Here is a 27,493-nt window from a genome sequence, read left to right as displayed (position 1 = left end):
TAGTTTATGGAAAACTAGAATGGCCGTGAGACATGCCGAAGTAAATGCCCGGCCTGTTAGAGAATACTTCATTGAAAGCATTTGTCATATTAAGGAAATGTATAATTTGCAAAAAGAAAAACCAACATGGCTCAGTGTGATGACTGAGCTAGCGAATTTTAAGCGATTTTAGCCCTGTGACTGCCAACCAATGGCAGAGATGTTGTCGTGACCGTTGTCTATTGTTAAAATGTCTTGTTTTGTAGCCTTGTTGCCATGTCGGTAATAAAGACAAAAAAAATACTCGTGGCTCAGTGGTAGCGTCTCCGTCTCGCACTCCAGAGACCCTGGTTCGATTCCCACCCAGCCCATCTTGCAAGTGTTGAGCCAAAGCCACCTAGAAATTTCGTTGCCGCGCCGAACGCTGCGTTGCTCGACGCTCACCGCGTCCGATCAAAGCCACCTAGAAAATGTCTAGCAGAGGCAAGCGCAGATGCTTATATTGGCGGCGAGGAGTTACGGAGTCGCCCTCTATCGGAAGCGCCTCGCTGGCGTAGTATGAGGGATCACGTGGCGCGCTCCTCATAGGTTTTGCTGTCAGCGCTCACTGAAAACACCACGCGCGAGCTCTCCCGGACATTTCTGTAAATACTTTCGAAACAAGAGAAGTTTCTTACTGTGTAAATAATAATCTTGGGCAAACTGAAAGCACACAATCGTTTACAGCCGCTATCTCTTTACCGAATACGTACAGTGAACGCCACTGCGCGCGGTCGCCGCGATGGAGTCTCCCGAACCGGCTTGTTGCGTGAAAGGTAGATAAACGCTGAGAGCGAACCATGTGAAATATGTTCTTATAGTGTTTGTATAACTAAATGGAGCGTAACAGAACGAAGCCTCAATGCAGCGATCGCGCAGATTCGCAGCGACCGACTGCGCGTCTGCATGCTTGTCCGTGCACCGTTTCGCTTTCTCCGCGTGCGCGTTTTCGCACCGTGCCATGAGCTTTAGGCCGCAGAATATGAGCATTTGACAGTATACAAGCAACCGTTGTTCCGTGGGCGCTATCAGAGCTGTTCAAAAATAATTTCATTGTAGAGACTTCGACGCCTACGGGGACTGTGATGTGCCGTCGCGACGATTCAATCTTTTTTTTTCTTCTAAATTCTTTGACATTTCGATACTATTTCTCTAGTTGCGTCGCACTGTATGTTTTTCGGCGCTCTCAGCGTGCAATTTCCCGCTGCTCCTTTTTTGTAATCCAGTGCATTAATTCATAACATAAACATGACCATATGCCATGCTTTCTTTAAATGTGCTTCTTACCGCTGCCTTTCCACTCCACTGAACTTGCCAGTATCTATAGTATCGACAAGTTCATAGACCAAACCGTCATGACATTAATCGGGCAGCGGACTCGGACGTGCGTCTCAGTGCGTGTTTTCAGAACATCGCAGACCGGGCGCCGTAGCAGAAATCTTCCTCGCGTCTGTGCTTGCTGTATACCCGAGTTGTAGCCGATGACTGTTTGCCGGTTTTATGTTTCACGAGCCAAGCTTCACGCAGCTTCTTGTCCTGCGGGTACGTTTGAATAAGGCTGACACCGGCCTCCGTTACGTGCGTCCGGCCCTGCGGCACCGAGCAGTAGCCTACCATGTCGCGCGCCTTCAAAAGCAGCCACTACCTATTGTAGTGCTTTCAAGCGTTGTAAAGGAGACACTCGAAGCGGGTAAATTTCGCCACTAAATGAAAACCGCAGCGTACGAGGGAATTTAAACTCGTTTTCAGCTCGCTTCGGCGCGCCCGAAGCAGCCGACGCGGCCGCTATGTCCACGTGATCCCTCCTAGCACGTCACGCCGACGGTGGCGCCAGCTTTTCCAGTGGTGGAGCTCGAGGCCAATAACGCCGCGACGCCGCGAGCGACGGCGCGAGTTGGAGCCCCATTTCTCCTCTGTCGTGACGTCACGGTGTCACGTGGTGTGGCATGGGGTGAAAGGTCATTGAAGGCGACACCGCTGCGCCTGAGGAGCTGGGTTGTGCTCTCGTAATATGCTTCGCATAAAAGGAAACAACACAGTCACATTGACAAGAACCGCGAAACAGCCGCCTGTGGCAGCTGCTCACTGGCTCCTGCAGCCTCATCGCCGTCATTTACTAATTTCAAGATAATTCTAATACAAAGAATAACTGGCAATACTGTGCAAACTGATACATGTAATAAATGCAAATAATTGCTATACGGAAGGACTACTTAGTAAACTTTATTTCTACAGCCATTGGCTGCGAGGTTACGTGCGCTGGCCGGTTTTTCTTCGACTGTGCTATCCCCCGTTTCAAAAGGGATGCGTAGACATCATCATCACCTTCACCACCACCACCAGGCGATTGCCAAGGCGTCCGTAGAAGGCAGACCACGAGAGACCTCAAATTGCACATTGCCTCTCTCTTAACGTATTGCGGAAGGTACTCACAGGATATATCTCAGGCAATTTTTCAGCTCCGCCTCGAACATTTTGCCGTCTCAACCATCAGTTCACTAGTGCCTTTATTTTTCCAGTACTTATCTAGGTTCTTATTCATTTAATTTGTAGTATTTATGTTTAATTATTTCTCTCTAAACAAATCTTGTATGGGTTCACACACCAGTCATTATCTCTGAATTTGTAGATTATCGTAAATAGAAGAATTTAATTGTTGTTACCTTGTTTTCTTTTATTCGGTCTTTTCTGCTTGCTTTCCTGCCCTTTGCGTGGCGTTGATTCAGCAATTGATATGTCAGTTAGTGCGTTGTGCACCTACTCTGTAGAGTCATGATCCTGTGTAATATTTACTAATCTCTTACCATACCTAATATTTCCTGCTTTCAGTTGTAATTTCTACTGTTCTTCTTGAATTGAATATTGATCTTTCACGCTATTACTTTGTGCGAATAAAGTTCTCGTTACATTGATGCTTTTTAAAAGCGGAGCTGTTTAAATTTCAGTTCCAGTCATGGCCGGCAACCGCTCAAGACTCGGCGCTGCTGGGCAGACCTAGATGGGCAAACCTAGGAAGGTGTTCTCTCCCGAAGAGGAGAAGCGACGGCGAAGGAGGCCGTCGCCTGCGCGCATATATCTCGGTGGGCACGGTAGAACACAAATAACCATCTAACTAAATAAAGGGAAAAATGATGAAAAAGAACTCCACAGATTGTATCATCAAAAAAACGCTATTAGAGGATAACGAACATGGCAGGACCGATCCGGCAATGAACGGTAATTTTTCCTGTGCAGATTCCAGACGGCGTTATTAGGCTTCTTCCAGCGGTGCCAACTTGAAGGCCTTCCCATGCAGATTTGACTTTCTTTAACTGTGGGGTGATGGGTCCAATAAAGCGCTGACTGCATGATCGTCGAGAACCTGGTCAGTGGTTCAGTCAGTCAGTGGTTCTTTTTATTACATTTCAGTCAGGTTTGGGCATCGGATCACGGCTGTGTCGTGATTACCCGTGGCTGTAACGTCGCGTCGTCAGGTCTTCCTTTGTCGGCGTATTATTTGGTTCCAGGCTTCGTCAGGAAAGCAGCGTCTTGTGGGTGTGTCGTCGAGATAGGCTTTTCGGTGTCTTCGTCGACGGCGGAAGCTTCAGTTCAACGAACAGCAACCCCACCTCCATCGTTTGTTGCCATTAGTTTTCCGGATAAGAGCTGCACCAATGTATGGTCGGCGCTGCAGCGACAAGTATAGGATGCACGTTGAGGGCTCCACTGAGTGGCGGCGAGGTAGTCGGCGGTATCACGTGTCATTTCACCTTGCTCTAGGCACGGGGTGTTGATGGCGAACTCTCGCCGTCCCAAGCCGCGGTATGGATATCGGCGATAGACCTGGCCGACATCCCCGCAGTGTAGCAGTGCGGGCGTTGGTCGGGGGCGCGCCAAATGTCCGTCATCCTCGAGGAGCTGCGCTAGGCGACTGGCGGGGATGCTGGTGGTGGCGGCGGTGGTGGGGGACAGAATTGCGGCTTTATGGGGCCTGGCGTCGTGGCCGAGCTGGATCTCAACAGCGAGCAAAGGTGGCGTATGTTATCGCTCCCGGCTGGGGTTGCAGCGATGCCGGACCTTCCAGTTATTCCAGTTACTGCGGAAGCTTTTCATTACCTATGTCAGTGATCGAGGCCACCCGCGGCTGTGATTTTGGACACAACTTCTACAGCTCTTCCCGTGCGACCACTCTGATCTTCTCGCGCATTTCGTCGGCGCTTAGCGCTTGAGCTTTGGTGTAGCTTGTTGTCAGCGCAGTGCAGTTGTATTGCCTGGTGCGCATTTGAAGCGTCTTCTCGTTTGTTGTGGCTTCCGAAAGAATCGTGTGACAGTCTAGGGCGTGTTGCGTATTATTCTGGCGAATAGTTGCTCTTTGACACCCAGCATCAAGAACCGAACTTCCTTTTCATCAGCCATGTTAGGGTCGGCGTGGCGGAAGAGGCGACTCATCTCGTCCGTGAACATCGCGATGCTCTTGTTCGGTAGTTGCACCCTGGTTCCTAAGAGAACTTCGTCCCTTTTCTTGTGTACGACACTCGTGAAAGACTTTACGAATTTCTAATGAAATAGGCCTCACGTAGCCAGGGCGGTATCTCTGTTCTCAAACTAAGTCCGAGCAGCGTACTTCAATGAAAAATAATAGACATGGCGCAGGTAGACGTAGCCGCTCTAGTCGTGGAACGCCGTGATCCTCTCGTATGCCTCCAGTCAAGTTCCAGAGTTTTCAGCCGATGATCCACAAAAGCTTGGTGGTTACCGAGGTTGTTGCAGCAGGATGATGGGCGCTAGGACTGTCACAGGGGTCCTTCACTTGGCCTTGATCCCTATGGTCTTCTAAGGAAGAGGCCCATACTCCGGTAGCAGTCGTTGTCTACGGCTTAGTCACTGGTCCTCGGTGACATTCGTGTTATCCTCGGGTTTAGGGCTTGGATTGCGGCTTTGCAGAGATGTTCGGCACATGAACAATGTAATGCCTCCACCAGATGTCACGTAACAGTGATGGTGAAGTACACAGTGGCAAAACTATGAATGAAGAAACTAAGTTTTTATTGAGTAAACATGTGACCACAACAACAGGCTACACTCATAGCACAATAATGGCGGCATCGAAATCTGTTCTGTGGGTAAAGTATATCGGCTTTTACCCATGACTCTGGAAAGTTCCAGGGTAATCACTGGTGCCCACGTGCCATACAGAAACTACGACACAAATCGTGTAGCATATGCAGTCTGGTTACACAAACTTCGGTGAGGACATGCACTACAGAGAGAATCAGCGATAACATACGCGTAACTTCTAAATCATGACGGCGCGTCCTGCGCGGAGCGATAACCTTAAGTTGCTAGCGGATGAAATGTAATCCCCAAGTAAAGAATAAATAATTACATGTGTCAATATATATTTGTGTATCACGGTATATGTATGTACTACACATACCGAGATTCCGTCCGAATAAGTAACAGCGTTTCTTGCAGAGAAAACTAGAAGGCACTAGTGTCTGCGGGTACTACAAGCATGGTGGTTCGACCTGCGTAGGAGTAATGATTAGTACTGGGTGTCCTAAGCGCAACTGCGCTGTGACAGTGAACATATCCAGCTTTTATAGACACTAACGACCACCCAAGCGACCATGGCACGAAGCGAGCGCGTTTTCAATGGAACCAGCGGGTTTTTCACGAATTATAAGAATTGCAGGTCGATTATTGAAAAAGTGAGGTGACGGACATGTCCTAGACGACAATACTCACGAGGCAAATGCAGTGATCCTGCTGTGAAAAGCTAGAATTTTGTTCCTAGCGAAGTTAAAGAATCAGCAATGGACGCGTATGGAAACGACGAAAATTTGTACTCCGTTTACGAGGCACAAACGGTAGGTGTGATGAAACTATGGCTTCTATCTTAACAACCGCTATGGCGTATGTAGTCCGGAGACTCAGCTTTTGATTGATGCCTATCTCAACTCTCTACACAAGGCGTAACGCTGTTCTGTAAAGGAATTTTTGAAACAGACGGGCAAATTCCCATGGTATCTTGATAAACCCAATCGCATGACGGCGGAAACTTCGGAAGCCGTGGCTAAGCGGGGCAATCGCACGCACCTATCGTCTCGCGCCATGCTGGCAGTGGTTGAAAAGCGTGGTACTTTTTTTAGGCCGCATGTATCTTAGTTCTATCTTGTCCCACTAGATGGTAACCACACACAACTCAAGATTTGGTTTCGGTTTTGGTTTTTCAGGGGCGCTCTGCAAACACTACATTTTCTATATTTCCTTCCTGAAAAGGAACAATGTGTTGCTCATTGGTTAAGTGATCACATTTATGATAACATAACTAGCATGTGCACGTCTTTGTATTATGTTAAAAAATACTGTAGCAAGCATGTGACGCCACCTCGGGCATAATGCTCGTTGACCCGCCAGGCTCGGTGGCCTGCCAGGCTCGGTAGGCAACATTGATCACCACACCGCTATAAACATCAACGAGCACAGCTGCTCGGGGTCAGTCCAAGGTCGATTCAAATAGGTCGCGAAGCTTCGGGCGAAAAGCGGTTCAGTACAGATTGTCACCGACATCACCATGGGGAGTGGGAGAAGCGATTGAAGCGCGGCTATGTTTGGAGGGAACAAACATTGGAAAAGAAAAACGCGTTTTTTAATTCAGACGAGACAGTTAGATTCAGTCAATGAAAATAAAATTCCTAGTCAATTTTATATGTTCATGACGAGTTAAGAAAATATAGGTTTATTTTATTATTATTAATAAATGCATTTCTTTTCAGCGCCTATCGCTACAGGGGGCGCTGATGCCACTATCACTCTCAATGCAATGCACGTCTTGAAATGGGCAGAAAGGCGCTCTCGTAAAGGTCACCTGTTGAAATACGCCCCCCTCACAGTTTTTGCTTTCTTGCTTGTCGAAGTTTGTCTGAATTTGGTGGCGCGGGTAGCTTCATCGCTTCATAATCTGTTCAGTCAAAAGTAGTGAGTTACGACTGCCAGATAATTGTGTAGTTGTTTTCGTGCGACTGCGCTGGCCGACGGGCTTGGCATCCGACAATAGGATCAGCACTCTACACCTAAAGCTTTCGTCGGCCTTCAAAGAAAGTATGTTCTGTGCAGGGATGCGATTTCAACAACCGTATGGCTGGCCTTTTTCTGCATCGCTTTCCACGCTGAAAGCTCGGAACGCCCATCAAGTCGAATGGCGGGGCATTTGAATATATAGCTCCAAAGGAAGGACAACAAAACAAATTTCGCGCCTTCGAAAACAAAATGACCTCACTTCTGCTTTTAACGGACATGGCGTCACATTATTTTTTCTTCCGCCGGAAGTGTTCCCACCACCTACAGATGGCGCTAAGACCCATGAACCGCAGATGGACCGCCATGTTTTGAACGTATGGGCTCCTATGGAAGCTTCGCTCCCAGGTATAATTACCTCTGTCAGTCATTGTTCATCACTACCACGCTGCGGAGCGTCCGTCTAAAGGAGGGTGTTCGAGCCCTTCCTTGTTCACGAACCCGGGCGGATTGGGACACTGACGACGAGGATGGCGACGAGTACCGACGAGTAACGGGAGCAGTGTTTCGCCGCCACGAGCGACAACACCGCCCCCCATTGCTGCCGCCATGCCGCTGTACGGAAGGTTCGAGCCATTCGAGCGAGATGGGTCCACCTGGCTAATTTACGAGGAACTAGACCGCGTGTTCTTCTGGGCAAACGACAAAACCGAGGCCAAACAGCGGGACATTTTTCTGGCCAGCTGCGAGACCCGAGACTTCAGTCTCGTGCTCGACTTTCTAAAGCCAGCCACGCCGCATTTTAAGACGCTCAGTGAGCTGCTCGCCATACTGCGCTCGCATTTCAACCCAGCACCATCCACACTAATGGAGCGTTTCCGCTTCAACAACCGGGGCCGCCTGTAATTAGAGACCCTCGGGCAGTTCGTTGCTGCGCTACGAGGAATAGCCAGTAGCTGCGCCTTCGGGAACCAACGGGACTCGCTGCTAAAACAACCCCGCCATACAGACGCGACTCCTGGAGCTTCCCGACCCCTCACTGGACGACACCGTGAAGGCAGCGCTGGCAATGGAAGCTGCCGCCAAGGGCGCCGCCGAGATGGCCCGTGCGACTGGCTCACGGTCGGCGGAAGCAGTGGTCAACAAGTTGGCGACAAAAGGCAGTGCCTGCGGTCTCTGTGGTGGTGCCCACTCCCCCTCACAGTGCCAGTTATCGCAAGCAAAATGCTTCACATGCGGGAAAACTGTGCACCTAGCACGTGTATGCCGAAGGGGGAGGACGAACAGCAAACAGCAACAGCAGCCTGGTTCAAGCCCAGGTTTTACACAAGCCCGCGGCCATGGTATCCGTCGCAAGGGTACGCGGCGGGGGCGTGCGGCAGCACGCTCAAGTTCTTCCGTGGCCAGGCTTCACGTCGTGGCCGAGGACCCACCGATTTTCGACATGTGGCGCACAGGCCTTGTACCGTCGTCTGTGCGGCCGTACATGCTGACCGTCGAAATCTGCGGGTACCCGATTTCCATGGAGCTGGACACAGGGGCCACCGTGTCAATAATGGCCGGGAAACTCTTCAAGCATGCCTTCCCCGGTGCGTTCGTTGAGGCTTCGGGCGTGATGCTGTGCAGCTACTCCGCGCAGACATCTTAGGTCCAGTGTCAAGCACAGGCAGGCATTCGCTTTGGTGACAGGGAGGCAATCCTTCCCCTTTACTTAACCAAGGGGTCGTCGCCGACAATGCTGGGCCGAAACTGGATTCATGCACTGGGCGTGTGTCTGCCAGAGTACCAGGAAACCAGTCTGCATGTGGTACAAGACGTCCCCAGCCTCCTGACCTAGTTCAAGTCCCTGTTCCAGTCAGGGGTGGGCACATTCGCCGGCACAACGGCTGGCATCCATGTACCTGAGGGAGCCCAGCCACGTTTTTTCATGCCTCGCCCACTGCCGTTCGCCTTCAAGGACGGGGTCTGCCAGTAGCTGCAACGGTTACAGCGAGAGGGCGTGCCGGTGCCCGTCAAGACGTCTGAATTGGCCGCTTCCATCGTACCAGTCCTCAAGCTGGACGGCAGTGTCAGGATCTGCGGGGATTTCAAGGTTACCATCAACCCCGTCGCTACCATCGAGAAGTACCCGCTGCCCCAGATTGAAGATCTCTGGTCAGCGTTGTCCGGCGGACAGAAGTTTAGCAAGCTTGACCTCAGACATGCTTACGGCAGCTGGTGCTCCAGGCTGCCTCCCGGAAGTATATCAGAATAACAACTTTGGGGCTCTTCCAGTACACGCGCTTACCGTTTGGTGTGGCCCCAGCCCCGGCCATATTTCAGAGGAAGATGGACAAACTCTTCAGGGGAATGAGACACGTGGCGGTATACTTGGACGACATCCTGGTTACTGGCAGCGACGACGGCGACCATCTGCAGAACCTGCGCAACGTCCTGGCACGACTGCATAATGCCGGTCTCAAGCTCAAGCTGGAAAAGTGCGTTTTCCTGGCCCCCAGTGTTGAGTGCGTGCGAGAATGTAATTTCCCAGGCAGGCCTAGCCCCGGCTCCACGCAAAGTTGATGCTGTGCTCAAGGCACCTAAGCCCAAGAACAAGGAGGAGCTTCAGAGCTACCTCGGCCTAATCAACTTCTAGAGGATTTTCCTGCCGAACCTGTCGGTGCATCTACAGCCACTCCATTTTCTGCTTCAAGATGGTCAGCAATGGGTCTGGAAGAAGGAGCAGGAACGGGCTTTCCAGCGAAGCAAGGAGCTAATCAAGGCTCCAGTGCTGGTACACTTCGATCCTTCCAAGCTTCTCCTGACCATAGATTCATCGCCCTCGGCGTGTGAGCCGTCCTGGCACACCGCGACAAGGATGGCCTGGAACGACCTGCGTCGTTTCCTTCTCGTCGGCTTCATGCTGCAGAGCCTTAGTGTGGTGGTGGACGCCTTTACGAAGTGGGTGGAGGTTCTACCTGTCACCACTCTATCAGCAGGCGCGGCCACTGCAGCGCTACGACAGGTCTTCGCCGCCCAGGGGCTGCCGGACGTCATAGTGTCCGACAATGGTCCTGCTTTCGCAAGCACAGAGTACCTGGCCTGGCTGACGAAGAATGGAATCCGCCCGATGATGGTTCCGCCATACCACCCTGCTTCAAACGCTGCAGCCGAGCGGGTGGTGCAAACCATCAAGGACAAGCTCAAGAAGAGCCAGACTTGGGATTTCCGGACGCAGTTGGCCCGGGTACTGTTCAAGTACCGGACCACCCCCCAGGATGTCGCTTGCCATGCCCCCGGTGAGCTCATGCTGGGTCGGATGGTCAAGGCGCCCTTGGACGCCTTGCATCCGGACCTCCGATCGATAGTGATCCTGAAGCAGGTGAAGCAGAAGCTGGCTGCTGACCAGGGATGCCATCCCGGGCCTTTGCCGGAGTCGGGAGCTCCAGTTTTCGCCAGGAACTTCCGTCCTGGCCCACCCTGGTCCGCTGGACAGGTGGTGTCTCATGACAGCGCCTCATCGCTGCTCGTCCGCATTCCAGATGGGGCCACGTGGCACAGACACGCCGACCATGTTAGGCCTCGTCTCGGGACCTGGCCAGCACCCTCGACTGCCACTTCCGAGTTCCGGCCCGCAGCAGGACTAGCGGCAACACCAGTCGCTTCCAGCGGAGCACCGCCCACCTTTGGTATCTCTCTCTCTCTCTCTCTCTCACTGTTTGTGTGTGCATGCGCGCGTGCGCATTTCCTTGCTTTCACCTACTTTCGGGGACGAATAGGATGTATGGTTTTTTTAAACCAGATGTAAATACACGAGACAGGAACCATTGACACTGCACTTAAAGCATATCTCTTTCTGAAAGCGAAATCAACGGAAAAAAAACGCTTTAGCCGTCAATACAGGTGCCCCAGATTTCGTCCCAATGGCACCGTCACCATTGCCCGGCTCAATGAGCAGTACTAGCTGTTCATCTTCGTTATCTTCCTTGCCTCGGCGGCAGCGCATTATCATACTGCCAGCGACGCACTAAATCTGCACCATTATTGCGCCATTTATCGCTTCTGCGAGCAAGCAAAAAAACCTTCGGCGGACACGTTCCCGCCTATGTTGGCAATAAAACTTTAAACCGCTTGCCTTCGAAAGAACGACGTGAATAAAAATGGGAAGCGGACTGGTCGCAACGAACATCTCTACGGCGCCATACGATTGATGGCAATATCACAAAAGGCTAAGTGCGGTCAGGATGGCCTTACAGACGTACTTTTCCTGCGTCAATTACGCTCTCAAAGAATGGCTAATTGCAAAATATTTGTTCGGATATGTGTTGGAGGAGCACGTTCACTAAAAATTTCTTCGCTGGGCTAGATCATCCCGTGGACGGGATACAAACCACTCATTTTATGGAATTGTGGAAAGTTAATTATCCTAATTTGTTATTTACGCAAACAACTAATAAATTTACTTCGTATCCGGATGTTACGTGTCTGAACAATGGAGTGATAAAATGATGTCACTGATATTTGCATTCGTTTAACAGTTCACTTAGTCCATTTAATTGCAACCAGCATAATAATAGCGCTATCATCATCAGCAGCAGCATGGTTACGCCCACTGCAGGGCAAAGGCCTCTGCCATACTGATCCAACTACCCCGGTCACATACTAATTGTGGCCATGTTGTCCCTGCAATCTTCTTAATCTCATCCGCCCACTAAGTTTCTGCCGCCTGCTACGCCAGTCCGTAACTTTAATGACCGGTTATCTTCCCTCCTCACTACATGTCGTGCCCATGCCCATTTCTTTTTCTTGATTTCAAATAGGATGTCATTAACTCGCGTTTGTTCCCTCACCCAATCTGCTCTTTTCTTATCCATTAACGTTACACCCATCATTCTTCTTTTCATAGCTCGTTGTGTCGACCTCAATTTAAGTACAACCCTTTTCGTAAGCCTCCAGGTTTCTGCCCCGTACATGAGTGCTGGTAAGACACAGCTGTTATACAATTTTCTCTTGAGGGATAATGGCAACCTGCTGTTCATGATCTGAGAATGTCTACCAAACGCACCCCAGCCCATTCCTATTCTTCTGATTATTTCAGTCTCATCACATCGATACGCGATCACTACCTGCCCTAAGTAGATGCATTCCGTCACCACTTCCAGTACCTCGCACCCTATCAAAAACTGCTGTTCTCTACGGAGACTGTTGAACATTACTTTAGTTTTTGGCAGATTAATTTTTAGACCCACCCTTCTGCTTTGCCTCTCCAGGTCATTGAGCATGCATTGCGATTGGTGCCCTGAGTTACTAAGCAAGGAAATATCATCGGCGAAGCGCAAGTTACTAAGGTATTCTCCATTAACTCTTATCCCCAATTCTTTCCAATCCAGGTCACCGAATACCTCCTGTAGACACGCGTTGAATAGCAATGGAGGGATCGTATCTCCCTGCCTGACGCCTTTCTTTATTGGGATTTTGTTGCTTTCTTGATGGAGGACTACGGTGGCTGTGGAGCCGCTATAGATACATTTCAGTATTTTTACCTACGGCTCGTCTACACCCTGATTCCGTAATGCCTCCATGACTGCTGAGGTTTCGACTGAATCAAGCGCTTTCTCGTAATCAATGAAAGCTATATATAAGGGTTGGTTATATTCCGCACATTTCTCTATCACCTGATTAATAGTGTGAATATGATCTATTGTTGAGTAGCCTTTACGGAATCCTGCCTGGTCCTTTGCTTGACAGAAGTCTAAAGTGTTCCTGATTCTATTTGCGATTACCTTGTAGGCAACGGACAGTAAGCTGATCGGTCTATAATTTTTCAAGTCTTTGGCATCCCCTTTCTTATGGATTAGGATTATGTTAGCGTTTTTCCAAGATTCCGGTACGCTCGACGTTATGAGGCATTGCGTATACAGGGTGGCCAGTTTCTCTAGAACAATCTGCCCACCATCTTTCAATAAATCTGCTGTTACCTGATCCTCCCCAGCTGCCTTCCCCCTTTGCATATCTCCCAAGGCTTTCTTTACTTCTTCCGGCGTTACATGTGGGATTTCGAATTCCTCTAGACTATTTTCTCTTCCATTATCGTCGTGGGTGGCACTGGTACTGTATAAATCTCTATAGAACTCCTCAGCCACTTGTACTATCTCATCCATATTAGTAATGATATTGCCGGCTTTGTCTCTTAACGCATACATCTGATTCTTGCCAATTCCTAGTTTATTCCTCACTGCTTTTAGGCTTCCTCCATTCCTGACAGCATGTTCTATTCTATCCATATTATGCTTTCTTATGTCAGCTTTCTTAATCTTGTTGATTAACTTCGAAAGTTCTGCCAGTTCTATTGTAGCTGTAGCGTTAGAGACTTTCATACATTGGCGTTTCTTGATCAGATCTTTCTTCTCCTGCGATAGCTTATTGGTATCCTGTCTAACGGAGTTACCACCGACTTCTACTGCACACTCCTTAACGATGCCCATAAGATTGTCGTTCATTATTTCACACTAAGGTCCTCTTCCTGAGGTAAAGCCGAATACCTCTTCTGTAGCTTGATCCCGAATTCCTCTAGTGACTCATTCATCGGCTTCTTATGCACCAGTTTCTTCCGTTCCCTCCTAAAGTCTAGGTTAATTCGAATTCGCACCATCCTATGGTCACTACAGCGCACCTTGCCGAGCACGTCTACATCTTGTATGATGCCAGGATTAGCGCAGAGTATAAAGTGTATTTCATTTCTATTCTCGTCATTCGGGCTCCTCCACGTCCACTTTGGTCTATCCCGCTTGCGGAAGAAGGTATTCATTATCCGCATAATATTCTGTTCTGCAAACTCTGCTAATAACTCTTACCTGCTATTCCTAGCGCCTATGCCATATCCCCCCCCCCTGACTTGTCTCCAGCGTGCTTCTTGCCTACCCTGGCATTGAAGTCGCCCATCAGTACAGTGTATTTTGTTTTACATTACCCATCGCTGATTACGAGTCTTCATAGAAGCTTTCGACTTCCTGCTAATCATGACTGGATGTAGGGGCGTGGACTGGTATGACCTTCAGTTTGTACCTCTTATTATGTTTCACAACCAGACCTGCCACCCTCTCGTTAATGCTATAGAATTCCTGTATGTTACCAGCTGTATCCTTATTAATCAAGAGTCCGACTGCTAGTTCTCGTCTCTCCGCTAAGCCCCGGTAGCACAGAACGTGCAAGTTTTCAGGAATTGAATGTGCTTCTTTTCTTCTCCGAACTTCACTGAGCCCTATTATATCCCATTTACTTCCCTCTAATTCCTCCAATAGCACTGCTAGACTCGCCTCAGTAGATAACGTTCTAGCGCTAAACGTTGCCAGGGGCTATAGCGTTCTTATAAAGCAATTGTGAAAGCTTCGACAGGTTTTATTGGCGCAAATTAAGTTCATGAACTTAAACGCCTGTACCCTACCGTGCACTTCGGTCGTTACAATCGATTCTCCGGCATTATTCAACAAAATTATGAGGTTTTACGTGTCAAAACTACGATATGAACGATAGATACGCACGTGAAATCTAGTAAGTTACGCCACAAGAACGTCTGAAGAAGCCGCAGGCACAACTATACGAGGTAGATTCATGCAGTGACCATCACTGCCATAATAGCAGAATGACCGCAGTGCCATTGTTTCCTCTAATGACTTCAGTAGGAAACTACTCGATGGGACCTCCTTCTGCATACTAAATACTTGTAATCTGACCTATCTTCTAATAATAAATTCCAATTCTGAAAAAATATAACGAGTGTTAGGTAGAACAGACGTGCGTTACGCTGCTCGATTTCAGGCCATGTTTCTCAGAACTAAGCTTAGAGGCTGAGGGTGTCTAGCAAGTGGCTGGGCTTAACGGTCTCGCTAGCTTCCAATTTCAATTTGGAACATGTCCCCTCTGGTGAAATAAAAAGGTAATTTAAATTTCCGAGTTTTATAACTGATCATAAACACATATCCTAACGTACGGCCGCTGCCGTGAACGACGTCATCAAAAAAATAAACTTATCGAGGTCCTACGCACAGTACCACTTGGTGTAAGGGACGCTTTTATGAGCCAGCAAGGGGAAAATGGCGGTTTACAACAGGAGACGCGTTGCATACGTCAGTGACGAACACGCACTTCAACCACCATGGTGGACATTGCAGAAGAAGCCGAAATCTTATTCAGCATTAAAACGCGCTGAATCACACGAGACGATGTGGGTTCAACCTCGTAGGGGTGCGCCACAGCACCAAAGTACGATGGCAAGACTCGCACTGAAATTTGGCGACAAAAGTGACCCGTAGCTCCTATCTTCATCGTCAGCCGCAATATCCACGGCCACTTCACATCTAGCCGACGATGAAGGTTACTGCTGTGCAACTAGGCTAAGGCGTCAAGTGCACTTTTTATCCCTAGGCCAACGCTTGGAGATTTAATGCGTCCATGGCTATAGATGGATAATTTCCGAAAATCTTGAGCGAGACGAAAAATCTTTTTTGTGTTTGTGTTTCAGAAAATGTTGGTAATATTGGAGAATACTGAGAATAGCTTATATTAATTCTTCCAAGAATAGAAAAAATGGCAGTCACTTTAGCATACGCCAAAAGTCACGATGGCGAAAGCTTGCGCACCCAAGAAACATCCATTAAATTACTTAACATTATCATTACTTCTGATTACTTGTTTTCGCCCACTAAAAGGCGTGGGTTACGAGTGCCCTAATTAAAGCCACCTTAACTGTACCTTACCCACTTCGCCCAAGTTAACACCAAAGGTCGTGGGTTCGACTGAAACCAAAGGTCCTGGGTTAGAGCACATGTGCGTGAGTGTCTGTACGTGTGAGCAGCAATCAGCGCTTTGCTGTGTGTGTTTCTCTTCTCTCTGTCCAGTCAAAATATCGTGCAATCCAGCTCCTAGTATGCTATATCAACAAACCCAGCCTTCAATCTAAAGATGATTCTTAAATTTTTATTTGCCTTTTTTTCCACATTCTCTGTCTAAAAAAGAAGGAATTGGTTTTTCCCTAGTCTACCCGGTTTTTCCCGGTCATTGCATCTCTATCCGTGGCCTAATGTTTAGAGCGTCGTGTTACAGTTCTGAGGAAGCTGCCTTTGAAAATTACGCACGGATACACACACACACACACACACACACACACACACACACACACACACACACACACACACACACACACACACACACACACACACACACACACACACACACGCACGCACGCACACACACGCACGCACGCACACACGCACACACACACACACACACACACAAACATCCCCAACCGGAGCCTGTTCAGCGCTCTTAAGCACGTGTCAAGAACACCCTCAAAGTCACATAAATGGCCAGAAAGTGATGTACATCACAGTCAGGGAAAGAGCTAAAAAAAGCTATGGCTTAAAGACGAAGTCGACTCTCAACCACTCCAAAAAGGTTTGGAAATAAAGTATTTGAAATTGCGTTACTCCATGTGCCCAGTCGCCCAAGCTTTTCAACTAATACCACTTTGGTGGTTCTGCATGTGAACTCTTAAGACACAAGATAACGTCCCCCACCTGACGATGTCGGCAACCGCTTGGATCAATCGGTGGCTAATATAGCGGCGCACAGACGACTTGTTCTTCAAGCGGCCACACACGAAGCGGTAGAAGTCTTGGCAAGGATCCACCGACCAGTCCATGGTTTCGTTGAGCAGCTGCACACCGCCGAGAAGTAGTGAGCAACGCGTCATAGTTACTAAAAAGCACTTGGCTAGCTGGCTCGTTCATTGACAAAACATGGTGAGCCATTTGACCTAAACTTTCTGCATGCGCGGACATTTTTTATTTCCTGACGAAACAATATACGGCAGGAATGTCGACATTGATTCCGTGGCACACACCAATTGACACAAGCTGTTGTCAAAGAGTGTGGCAAACACCAAGTGGCATCTACACGCTGCTCTAGGTTCGCATCAAAGAGGTTCATTGAACAGCAGCACATGTCCAGTACCACATACCAATGATCCAAATCGGTCCAATGGTTGGTATCGAACCCTTTTCCCTCACCGCAGCAGGTTAATGAGTCACTAATATAGCCATGTACTACCCAACGACCCACATTCTCGGGAAAGCGCCTAAAAACACAGGCAGGTAGGTAGGCAGGCAGGCAGGCAGGCAGGCAGGCAGGCAGACCGACAGACAGGCCTCAGAAAATGCGTCAAGTACCCTGAGAATGCTAATCACTTTAAAATTTCGCACTGAAACGTGAAGCATTGATCATGATAGGTACGTTTAGGGCTCTTCTAGGAGCGGGCTACACACAAATGCCGTCCCTGAAATGCTACTTTCTGCAGGTGCCGGCAGGCGGCAACACATCCTTATGCTTCCGCCGTCGCGGCAGCAGCTCGCATCCCCAGAGGTGAAGGTAAATTCAAACTCTCTTCTTAATAACTGGGAAACAAACTGTGGTAAGTGTTATACTAAACGACAGAGACTCCTAAACGCGATCTATCGGCAAAATTTGAGCAGTAGAAGTGCAGCGACGAGCGCAAAGCCTATTATCGAACAATGGCAGCGAAATGTGCAGGACCCTGTCCCAGAACTTCCACCATCAAAAGTGTAATTTTTGCAAACGCATTAACACGTCCGTTAGCGTTGAGCCATTACAAGCAAGGAATGTACCCAAAATGAGCAGGGTCGAAATGCGGAATTCGTCGTAAATTACTGTTTGAAGTTTTTTCTTTTTTTTTGCTTCACCAATGTCACAAATGTTATATTAGGCTAACTACTCTTGATATGTTTTCAGTGCACTCGTGCGGTAGCGCACATTCGTCTGGGCGCCATGCTTGCCGTTCAGCACATTCGGCATGGACGACAACGTCACATGTGCACGCCACCAGGCCACCGCAGCGATCGACGGTGGAGCGCGGTGCGGTCTCGTCGTGCAGCACGCGACTAAGAGCGGGCCGTTCAGTTCGGGCTCCACTTTGGGGCAGGCAGTTGCGATACAAACCGTGTATCTGCATGTCAAGCACAAAAGTGCGTTTGCTGTCGGAATCTTGTAGCTTATCGGTCAACGAAGAGGTCTCAATTGTTTACCACCGCTATATAGGAGCACCAACGAGAGCAGACATCCAAGGTCATCGATGTTGTGGCATACCATGACCTTCAGGACGTATGAACGTGCATCATGAGGTCCTGCGCTGGATACTGCAACTTTCGCATTTCCGTAGTTTCTTTTCAGTTCCCAAGACACTTCAGGCTAAGGTGGAGTACATACAAGATGCTGCCAGAGCAGTTCGCAGCCTCCTATTCCAGTACCCCGAGAATCACTTATCCGTTCGCATTCCGAACATTTGTCATCAATAAAAAGCTTGACCTTGTCTGCGTTGGTGCGAACCACGGTGAGTGCAAGTGAAAACTAATCTCTCCTTAAGCTGTGATCTGCTGAACTTCGAATTCGGCAAGTCTTTCGCAGAGGGCGCTACAGTCGCAAACTCGCGTTTGGTGATTCCTGCGTTCATCTCGCGTAGCGGAACGTGAAACAAATGGCTGGCCAGAGCGTGAATGTGAACAGGTGCCTCTCTGAAGTTACCAAAATATTCGCATAACATTTGAACTCATGAGAAAAAAAACTTCCTCCAAGCCACGCTGTACAGGTGGTTGAACAGCAAAGTTGTAAACGATACCTACAATGACTGCCCATTGCGACGTAGCTTGAAATTATTCACAAAACCACATCGCATGCAATTTACCTAATGATTAGCCAAAGACGTTTCAACCGCTTGCTACTTGCCTTGCGCCGCTACTTCGAGTCCCTACAAAGAGTGGAGTCGAGAATAGCGAAATGCACTTAACCTCGAACCACAGTCGAACACACACAGAGAAACTAAATCAAAATTCGGGCGTTCAGAACTTTTTTTTTAATTTAGGATTTGCACTCTCGAAACGATTGATTGCATCGTAGCTTCGTCGCTTGGCCGCGTTTGCGACTTCATTAAATTTGTGATTATCCTGCCATGCTTGGCGCTTGCACTAAGCATCCTAGACATTATGTACATACGTGGTACAGGCACAACGCCGCTGTTCACAATTTCGCTCAGTTTTCTTCGCCGCTCATCGCATGCACGCTGCTCTTCAGGAGTCCTCACTATACGGGGCTTTCCCACAGCACGGTCAGAACACAAATGCAATTCCTTACTAGCCGGGCTCTGTTTACATACATGTAATGTAGTGACGTCACGTCCTGCGTTACACACTGTGCTGTAACAAACCTGCGCTTTAGTTTATATTTGATATGGGTATTGACGTCACGTCACCTGTTACAAGCGGATGTGCTTATCAATCATTCTGTGCCTCCCATTGTTAGCGACTGGCTTATGATCCGTCACGTTAACACAAGATGTGTGTAATGCTCGTCTTTGTCTAAACATGTGGCATGCACTGTAGGTGTTATCGGAATGAGTTTTCACACTTTTCACTTCAATTTTAGCCTGCGATGCCACTACCTCAAGGATCGGCCCAAGAAAGGGCTTATTTTTGCCCACGGACACGACAAATGCTTTAGGCAGGGAGGGGGGCGGGAGGGGGAGGCGTGATAGTATACACCTTCGCGTGGTAAAAGTGGTCCTAGAATTTGCAGTGACTCTGCTGTGAGCATTGATTTACTTATCCTTGACGCATTGCTATACAGGCTGCACACTTCAACGCAGCGAAAGAAGTTCCTCGAGCACACTCCATGGCAAGACCACTCCACAGCAATTGTCACTAAACCTTTCCGTCTGACAGCGTGCGAGGGACAGTAACGGCGAAGTGCACTCAGTCGAAGTGACACTAAGTTTGCCCGCCTGACTGGGGTACATCGTTAGCTTAGTGCTCATACTCACAGCAGCTGAGCAGAAACGCTAGTTTGCCTATAGACTGTGCGTTGCCAGTTTACAGTTGCCTGGAGCGTAAGGCAGACCCCTGACCTTAATTCGCCACCGAGGCGACTGAGCGTAGCGGTGACAGAGCGCCCACTTCGCTTGCTTCTTCGTTTTTGCAGCCAAACGCACGCCGCCTGTTTGGAGCCTCCGCGAGCGAGCCGCGCAAGCGCCGTCAGTGGGACTGCGTGGAAATGGCGGCGGTAGTGACGACGGCGCGAATGCGCCTGAGGCATTTGTATATTCGCTGTTGCAATCAATCGCTTCGATACTCTGCGTTCGGCGCCGAGGCATCGCATCAGAGTACTGGCCACAGTGGAATACTAATTGGAAACGTAGTTGGCCGTAGTAAATACACATGGGGACCAACTACTTCACTACGATGATTAAAGTGGCTATTTCCCGGTACAACAGTAATTACCTGCGCATATCGCTAACCATTCTGAAGAAGCATACACTAGCTTTAGACACTGCCTATGCAAAGACGACGTCGTTGCCAAACAGTGTTGGTGGCTCTGTCATGCGGCAGCAACCATACTTGAACGAGCTCCATGAAGACACCGCTACTGCGAAGGATGAGGGGATCACGCTAATTTTTAATGAACTGTAGGGAAACTATATTGTTTGTAGTACACTGATGGCGGGTTTGGTTTTCTTCATTTGTTTACTTTTGTTTGTTTTATTAGTTTGAAACTAACGAAAAAGAAGGGACACTAAAGAAAAGTGTAACGGTATCTGTAATAATAAATCACCTTCGCCGATTTCCGAAACATCATTTCTCACCAAGAGAGGGAGCTCGATCAACCAAGTTCCGCAACAGCTAGCTGTGACGTCATGGAACGTTACAGCGTCTCATCGTGCATAATTAATTCGCTATCAGTGAAGATTAACTGCATTTTTATTGCAGGAGAGCTATGGAGTGAACTAAGCACGTTTCGAGGACATTTGCTGCATCAAAACGGCCCAACTCGAGAAAAAAAAAACTTTTGAAATCAGTGATATCACCCCAACGCTGTGGTTCTGTTGCTAAGTCGTGAATGAATTCGATATATCAGTAATGGGTATAAATTTTATATCCTCCGGTGCTAACTGCATTTAGAATTGGTAGCTGAGCTTCATTATCAACGGTGACTACTTTCTTTAGTCTGTGACGCTACTACTTCTACCCTTACCAACTACACTACCAAGGTAGTGAATGCTGTGACAACTATGTATTAACTACAAAGACCTTTATTAAGAGCGTAGGACACAGAGGAGAAAAAGTTAGGCAGGAGCACTCACGTGAAGATCACGTAATCTCTCGCAAGGAGCGTCGGTTACAGCCAATTGCCTCTGCTGCTAGCTCGCCTCTCCAGAAAACCGTTTCAGAACACTTCCTTTTGCTTTATTTCCGCTATTACTACACACTTTAAGTAACTGGCGCAGCCAAGGTAGTAGAACACTTCCTTGAGGGCGCCTCGCCACTGTCAGCATCCAACAAATATTTTTCATGTGGCTCGGTCACCTCTCAGTACAGAGCAGTGGCAATGCCTTACACCGTAGCAGACTAGTTTCGAAGAAACTGTGACCACTAGAAGGATTCTATAACGCGCGTACCAAGGATCGGCGTACGTCAACCTCGCTACACTCCAGCTCTTATAGAAATAGACTGCCGCGACCGGGTGGCCTCGTCCTCATTTTCAGTGCGTGCCACTGCCACCGAGCCATTGCAACGTAGTCACCCCTACTACGGTGAAAACAGCTCGCGAGCCACGCGCGAGTCTGAAGGCTACACAAGCGCTTGCCACCTCCAGAGTCGCCCGTTCACTTGGCGGTTCTCTGAAATGTGGAACCAGCTACAGCCTAAAACCCTCCTTCGCACGTCTTTCTGCGAAGGCGATTATATTGCGCACGAACCTTGGTGTATAACATGCAGTCCTCGTCGCAGATGGGCGGTTCGACCACCACCTTCCATGCCACGATCGGAGCCGCTGCGCACACGCCCACGATGACCGCCGCGACGATGGCCGCGTACATCGCACGGCGCCACGGAAAGTCATCTGCCCAGTGGCGCAGTTCCTCGGGCACGACTACCACGGCGGCCACACGCTCGCGTATCGGCGGGGGCCTGAGTCCGTGGTCGATCGGTCGCGAAGGCATCTCTATGGGCGCCGCACACGATGCGGTCGAGGATCTGGTCCTCTCCGTGTGGAAGTCCAGCGTCTGGGACCACCTGGCCAGCTGCGTCGTCGGAAAGAACCCGAGACAAGGACCACGCATAGTCATCACCGTTATGCCACCGCATTAACACCATCATATCATTTTAGAGCGAAGCTTTTGTTATCTTTCTTTTCTGCAAGCCCTTCCAGACTTTCCTGACCGTTTCTGCAGATGCTGTTGTTTCTTCAAACAGCCCGCACGTAGAAAGTTAAACAATTCCGTGTCTGACGGCGGAATGGATCTTCGGCATCGGGCACAACCGCTCCGTGCTCTAGAATTTGGTGCCCGTTTAAGCTTCGCCTCTAAGTGCGGAACGCGATAGCATTCTAAGATCCTTGACTGCTTCTCCTGTTTCCCGGCAACAGCAGCTTATGTAGCCATAACGTTTGTAGCCTGAAACGCTGGCCGCGAACGCTATGCGCGAAGGCGAGCTTTCTGGTAGAAACGTTGCCTCTTGAGTGGGCCGCGGATGCGCGCAGGCGAGCGCCATCTGGATGGTGCTCTAAAGAACCGGGCGCGCCGCGTTATCAATGATATAAATGCTGGAAAACGAATTTGAGTTTAATTTCCGAGCGGGAGGACTAAATTTCCTCGTATATTCAAATTGCAATCCGACGCTGCCACGTCTGTAGGTTGTGTTTAAGCCATACTTTACGATTTTTCTGACGCGTTTTACTTTGAGAAATTAAGTTTCTTCACTAACGTTCTTGCTCTACACGGAGAGCCTGCATGTTTCGGAATGATCCATCGCTAACAAGACGGCAGACGCTGGACGCCGGCGTCGGATGTTCTGCGACATGGGGCCCTTAACGCTATCGCAGCAATACCTGCGTCATATTCGCGAGCAGACTTTTTTGGTGCGAAAGCCAAGTGACTCTTTGGGACTTTTGGGGCGTGTGTTACGTCACGTTGCACGTGACCGAGACCACGTGTGCGCGAATGAACGTGTGCGCGAGAGCTCGTGCGCGGGAAAGTATGGGCGCCAGTGTTCATAAGGCCACAGCAGCAGTAATGAAACTATCAAATAATTCTCCACCATACCACTGTATTTCGCGGCGTACATCTGTCGACAAATCCCTCTTTTCACAGTTTTATCCTCGACATACATCAAACATCGCCTTCGCTTTGTGACAACACTGCATTGATGTCTGAATGCGCATTCGAATGAACTGGTGTTTGCATTTCGGCATAGCTCATGAACGATTTATCGCATAAGCATAATCATGGCATGGCGTTAATAAAGGTTTCGACATTGGCTATGTGAAAACATAAGCATTGAGATTAAACATTGTATGGCATGAGACCGAAGGCAGCTCACATCACAGCCCCTTCGCGAAAGATTCGCTTTCCAACGTAGGCGTTCGATTTTTGATGATCATCAATGCTTAACCAAGTGTTACACGTCCTTCAACGACCTGACAAAATCTATCCTTTCATTCCGATTGCAGGATTTTACTTTATTCTTAAAATTGTGTTACAGCTTAAGGGTAAACTTTAGCTTGGAGGCTTTATCTAAATATACGGGATAGGAGAAATCGTTTTTCTCTGCAACCACTGCACCATATTTGATTAGGTTTGTCGCATTTAAAGGAAAAAGATTTATATCTAGGGACTGTTAGAAGAAGACTTTTTATTTATACCGCTAAATTTATAATAATTGTCAACAATTGCAAACTTTCCGATAACGAATCTATCAAGTTCACAGCTCTGTAGCTCAATGAAAAACTATATAGCAATTCTGTACATCACATCTAATCGCAACTCTAAAACCGACAAATTTCGTGCATTACAAGTGGTTCTCAAATGATGTGTGAGCAACAATGTTGCAAAACCTTCGTAGACGTTTAAGAAATTCTCGTAAGTCATTGCAGTGTTTTCGGTTATCTCTGTTCTGGTCAAGCAGTGGTGTGCACGAGCCTGTGACATCACTAAGGAACAGGAATAAAACATGGCTGTCTAATGAACATGGAGCTTTTTAGTGGCACGAGCATGGAGTGGCATTCATGTTTCTTGCGCAGCACCTCTGGTTCACCTCCCGAGACGACCAAGGAGAAAATTCAAAATAAATCAGAAAAGGATAGATAAAAAATACCACAGTACAATATTCATGGGTTTCATTATACATATGATATCAGAGTACAAGTTGAGTTACTGAAGCGTCTGGAATAATCGAAAATAAATAGAAATCACTCAAACGGCCGAGGATGAAATGCAGCATAAATTAGAAAAAAATTAGAAAAAATTGAGGCCATATATATATATATATAAACGAGAAGAAAGGGGGTTAACCGAGGGGCCCGATTTTTATTAGTCATATCATAAGAAGCCAACAAACACTGGCACCAAGGACAACATAGGGAAATTACCTGTGCTTAATAAATGAAATGAAGAAACGATAAATTATTGTAAATTAAAGTGGATGAAAAAACAACTTGCCGCAGGTGCGAAGGTTGTGGGTTCGGTTCCCACCTGCGGCAAGTTGTTTTTTCATCCACTTTAATTTACAATAATTTATCGTTTCTTCATTTCATTTATTAAGCACAGGTAATTTCCCTATGTTGTCCTTGGTGCCAGTGTTTGTTGGCTTCTTACGATATGACTAATAAAAATCGGGCCCCTTGGTTAACCCCCTTTCTTCTCGTTTATTACATAACGAGGGTCTCGAATCCGGCAACATTGATGCCTTCAGGTAGCATATGTGGGTTTATTGACCAGTTTCCTTCACCCAAAAAGATCACGTTCTCGTGACGCCTGCGGCAAGGAGGACGTTCCACGTCCGCCGCCAAGGTCTGTGAGTGGTGGCGCTGGGTAACACTCCCAGGGTTCCACTAGGACACATAAATACCCAAGAAAGTGGATGGGGAAACAGCGCCGCGGTAGCTCAATTGGTAGAGCATCGCACGCGAAATGCGAAGGTTGTGGGTTCGGTTCCCACCTGCGGCAAGTTGTTTTTTCATCCACTTTAATTTACAATAATTTATGGTTTCTTCATTTCATTTATTAAGCACAGGTAATTTCCCTATATATATATATATATATGATATCAGAGCATACGTTTTCTTACAAGTTAAGGTACTGAAGTGCCTGGAATAAGTATAATTAGTTAGAAACCACTGATTACCACGCACGAAAGCATAGATTCATAGATTTTAGAGAACCGCCACGTGAGCATAACTTTGGCAAAATTCCTGGAAACACGGAAGTAGAACGCGGAAGTAATGACGTCACTAATGATCTCACACACAAGAAGGTGCATGACAGTTAACCAGCTAATAATTGAAAAACAGTTGCCTCTGAGCTCTGTTCAAGCATTGCATTCGCCTACAGCTGACCTAAAAACACCAACGCCGAGCTGCGAGTGCCACTAAAGGACGCAATTCAACGATTAAGCTCGCCTAGCGATTTCTGGTTATGTCGATACATCGGAGTGGCGTCAATCTTTCGCTCGCATCACCGCTCTACAGGACCGTACGCGACAAACAAATTAATATATAAAATTTCCCCGCTTTCAATGTTATGATGGATGCTATTTACAGAACAGCGATATATGTTTTCGATCAAGAGGGACGAATTTTTAAACTTCGGGCATCCGTTTTTTTAAACACACAAATATATAAAAATATTTGTGAGAAGTTGAGGCCATAAATCGAAATTCCGCTTCCGACCGACACTAGAGATTTTTTTTGTCGAATGCCGCAAATTTCAATAATATTGGAACGGGGGTTATTTCAGAAAAGCATTTCTGCGTCTTACATGTATTCGAAATGGCGGTGTCCGAGTTGGGGCCGCGCAAAAGCTTCCTCTTAAGAGGAAGCTTTAGTACCATAGCGCACACGGTAGTTATATGGCACACGACGCTATCGGCCCTCGGTCGCCTTGGCGCCAGCATTGCCCGAATCGTAGATCCTATTCGAGACAGGGCTCGCGCGACCGAGCCATACGCAGCCGCGCAGGAGTAGAACTCCCCGTTGAAAACATTTCCTTGCTATCTAAGTTACCTAGCTCGGTGTCAGCGAGCACCTGCAAACATCAACATTCATACTCGATGGCCGCGGAAACTCGCGGTCAAAACGCTGGCATGAAGAATTGCGGCAGTAGCAGCGAGCGAAGTGACCTTCGTGATGTCTATCGCTTCAACGCAAAACTGAGCGGTAAAAACACAGCGCACGCAAAGCTACGAGCCGTGCGCCCACCTAGGCTGTGCCCCCAAAGCAGATCGCTTTCAAGTTAAAGCCCGTGTTACCGCGCGCGGCCGAAATACAACGCGAAGTATTGCGCGTACCCTATGGCCAAAGCTAATTTGTTAGCAGATCCGTTCAGATCCGTTGAGTTCTGCAGGAACACTAGGTGTCCTCATCCCGGCCGTGCTACGTGAGGAACCATTCGTGCACGGCGGTCCTAAACCTTTTGATCGTTAGTGACGAGGGAATTGCAGCTAAGCTACCGCGCATCAAAGGCGGCCATCACATTTGTGGTTGCTCTAAAGTGCGAATTAACGGATAACACGAACAGCACTCACCTGGGGCTTTTGCTTCTTCTTTCTGGTGGCGAGCTTGCGCAGACGTGGCAGGTAGTGCATGGCTGGCAGTAAAAAGAACGCTAGCAGTGCGGAGCTCAGCAAATGCGTGGCCGGACGCGAGCATGGATCTTCTTCTTCTGCGCGTTCTCGCGGCTCGAGCAGCCGGACACCACGAGCGGCATTTGTTTTCATCTTCAGGCCGCAATCCGGATAGAACGTGCAGAGGCACTGCTCAAAATTATGGGGTTTTACGTGCCAAAACCACTTTCTGATTATGAGCCACGCCGTAGTGGAGGACTCCGGAAATTTCGAGCACCTGGGGATCTTTAACGTGCACCTGAATCTAAGTACACGGGTGTTTTCGCATTTCGCCTCCATCGAAATGTCGCCGCCATGGCCGGGATTCGACCCCGCGACCTCGTGCTCAGCAGCCTAACACCATAGCCACTGAGCAGCCACGGCGGGTCAGGGGCACGGCTGCACTGAAAGAAAATTATTTTGCATATCTGTGCCCGTACTTTTCTAATAAATTCAACACTAAATGATGTGCATCTCTATTTTTGAAACCAAAAGAAAAGGATAAGATTTAGCGCTTATTCCCAGTTTTGGTTTTGCCGTCAAAAAGCCTGTGGGCTTCTCCTGTGCTCTTGGGGAAGAAAAAAAGGACGGAACCCTTCGTTTCTGCGTCGATTATCGTCGACTGAACAAGATCACGAAGAAGGACGTATACTCCCTCCCACGGATAGACGACGCATTGGATAGACTCTGCAACCTAAAATACTTCTCGTCGATGGATTTCAAGACTGGCTACTGGCAAATAAAGGTCGGCGAGAGGGATCGAGAAAAAACAGTCTTCA

General features: G+C 48.3%; 1 protein-coding gene across 1 annotated transcript in view; it reads right to left on the bottom strand.

The window, feature by feature from the left end:
* Positions 1 to 26,763, bottom strand: part of LOC139049928 (neprilysin-1-like) — a 49,640-nt gene extending 22,877 nt beyond the window's left edge. The window contains exons 1-3 of the mRNA XM_070525807.1: positions 26,637 to 26,763; positions 21,815 to 22,138; positions 16,572 to 16,711 (exon numbers count right to left, since the gene is read on the bottom strand). Coding sequence (XP_070381908.1) covers positions 16,572 to 16,711; positions 21,815 to 22,138; positions 26,637 to 26,696 — 524 coding nt within the window. The 5' untranslated portion in view covers positions 26,697 to 26,763. The remainder of the gene's footprint in view (positions 1 to 16,571; positions 16,712 to 21,814; positions 22,139 to 26,636) is intronic.
* Between the last annotated feature and the right edge of the window lie 730 nt (positions 26,764 to 27,493).

The sequence above is a fragment of the Dermacentor albipictus genome, chromosome 9 (genome assembly GCF_038994185.2).
Source record: "Dermacentor albipictus isolate Rhodes 1998 colony chromosome 9, USDA_Dalb.pri_finalv2, whole genome shotgun sequence".
Lineage (NCBI taxonomy): Eukaryota > Metazoa > Arthropoda > Arachnida > Ixodida > Ixodidae > Dermacentor > Dermacentor albipictus.
The sequence above is the reverse complement of the archived record's forward strand: the minus strand, read 5'-3'. Positions and strand labels throughout refer to the sequence as shown.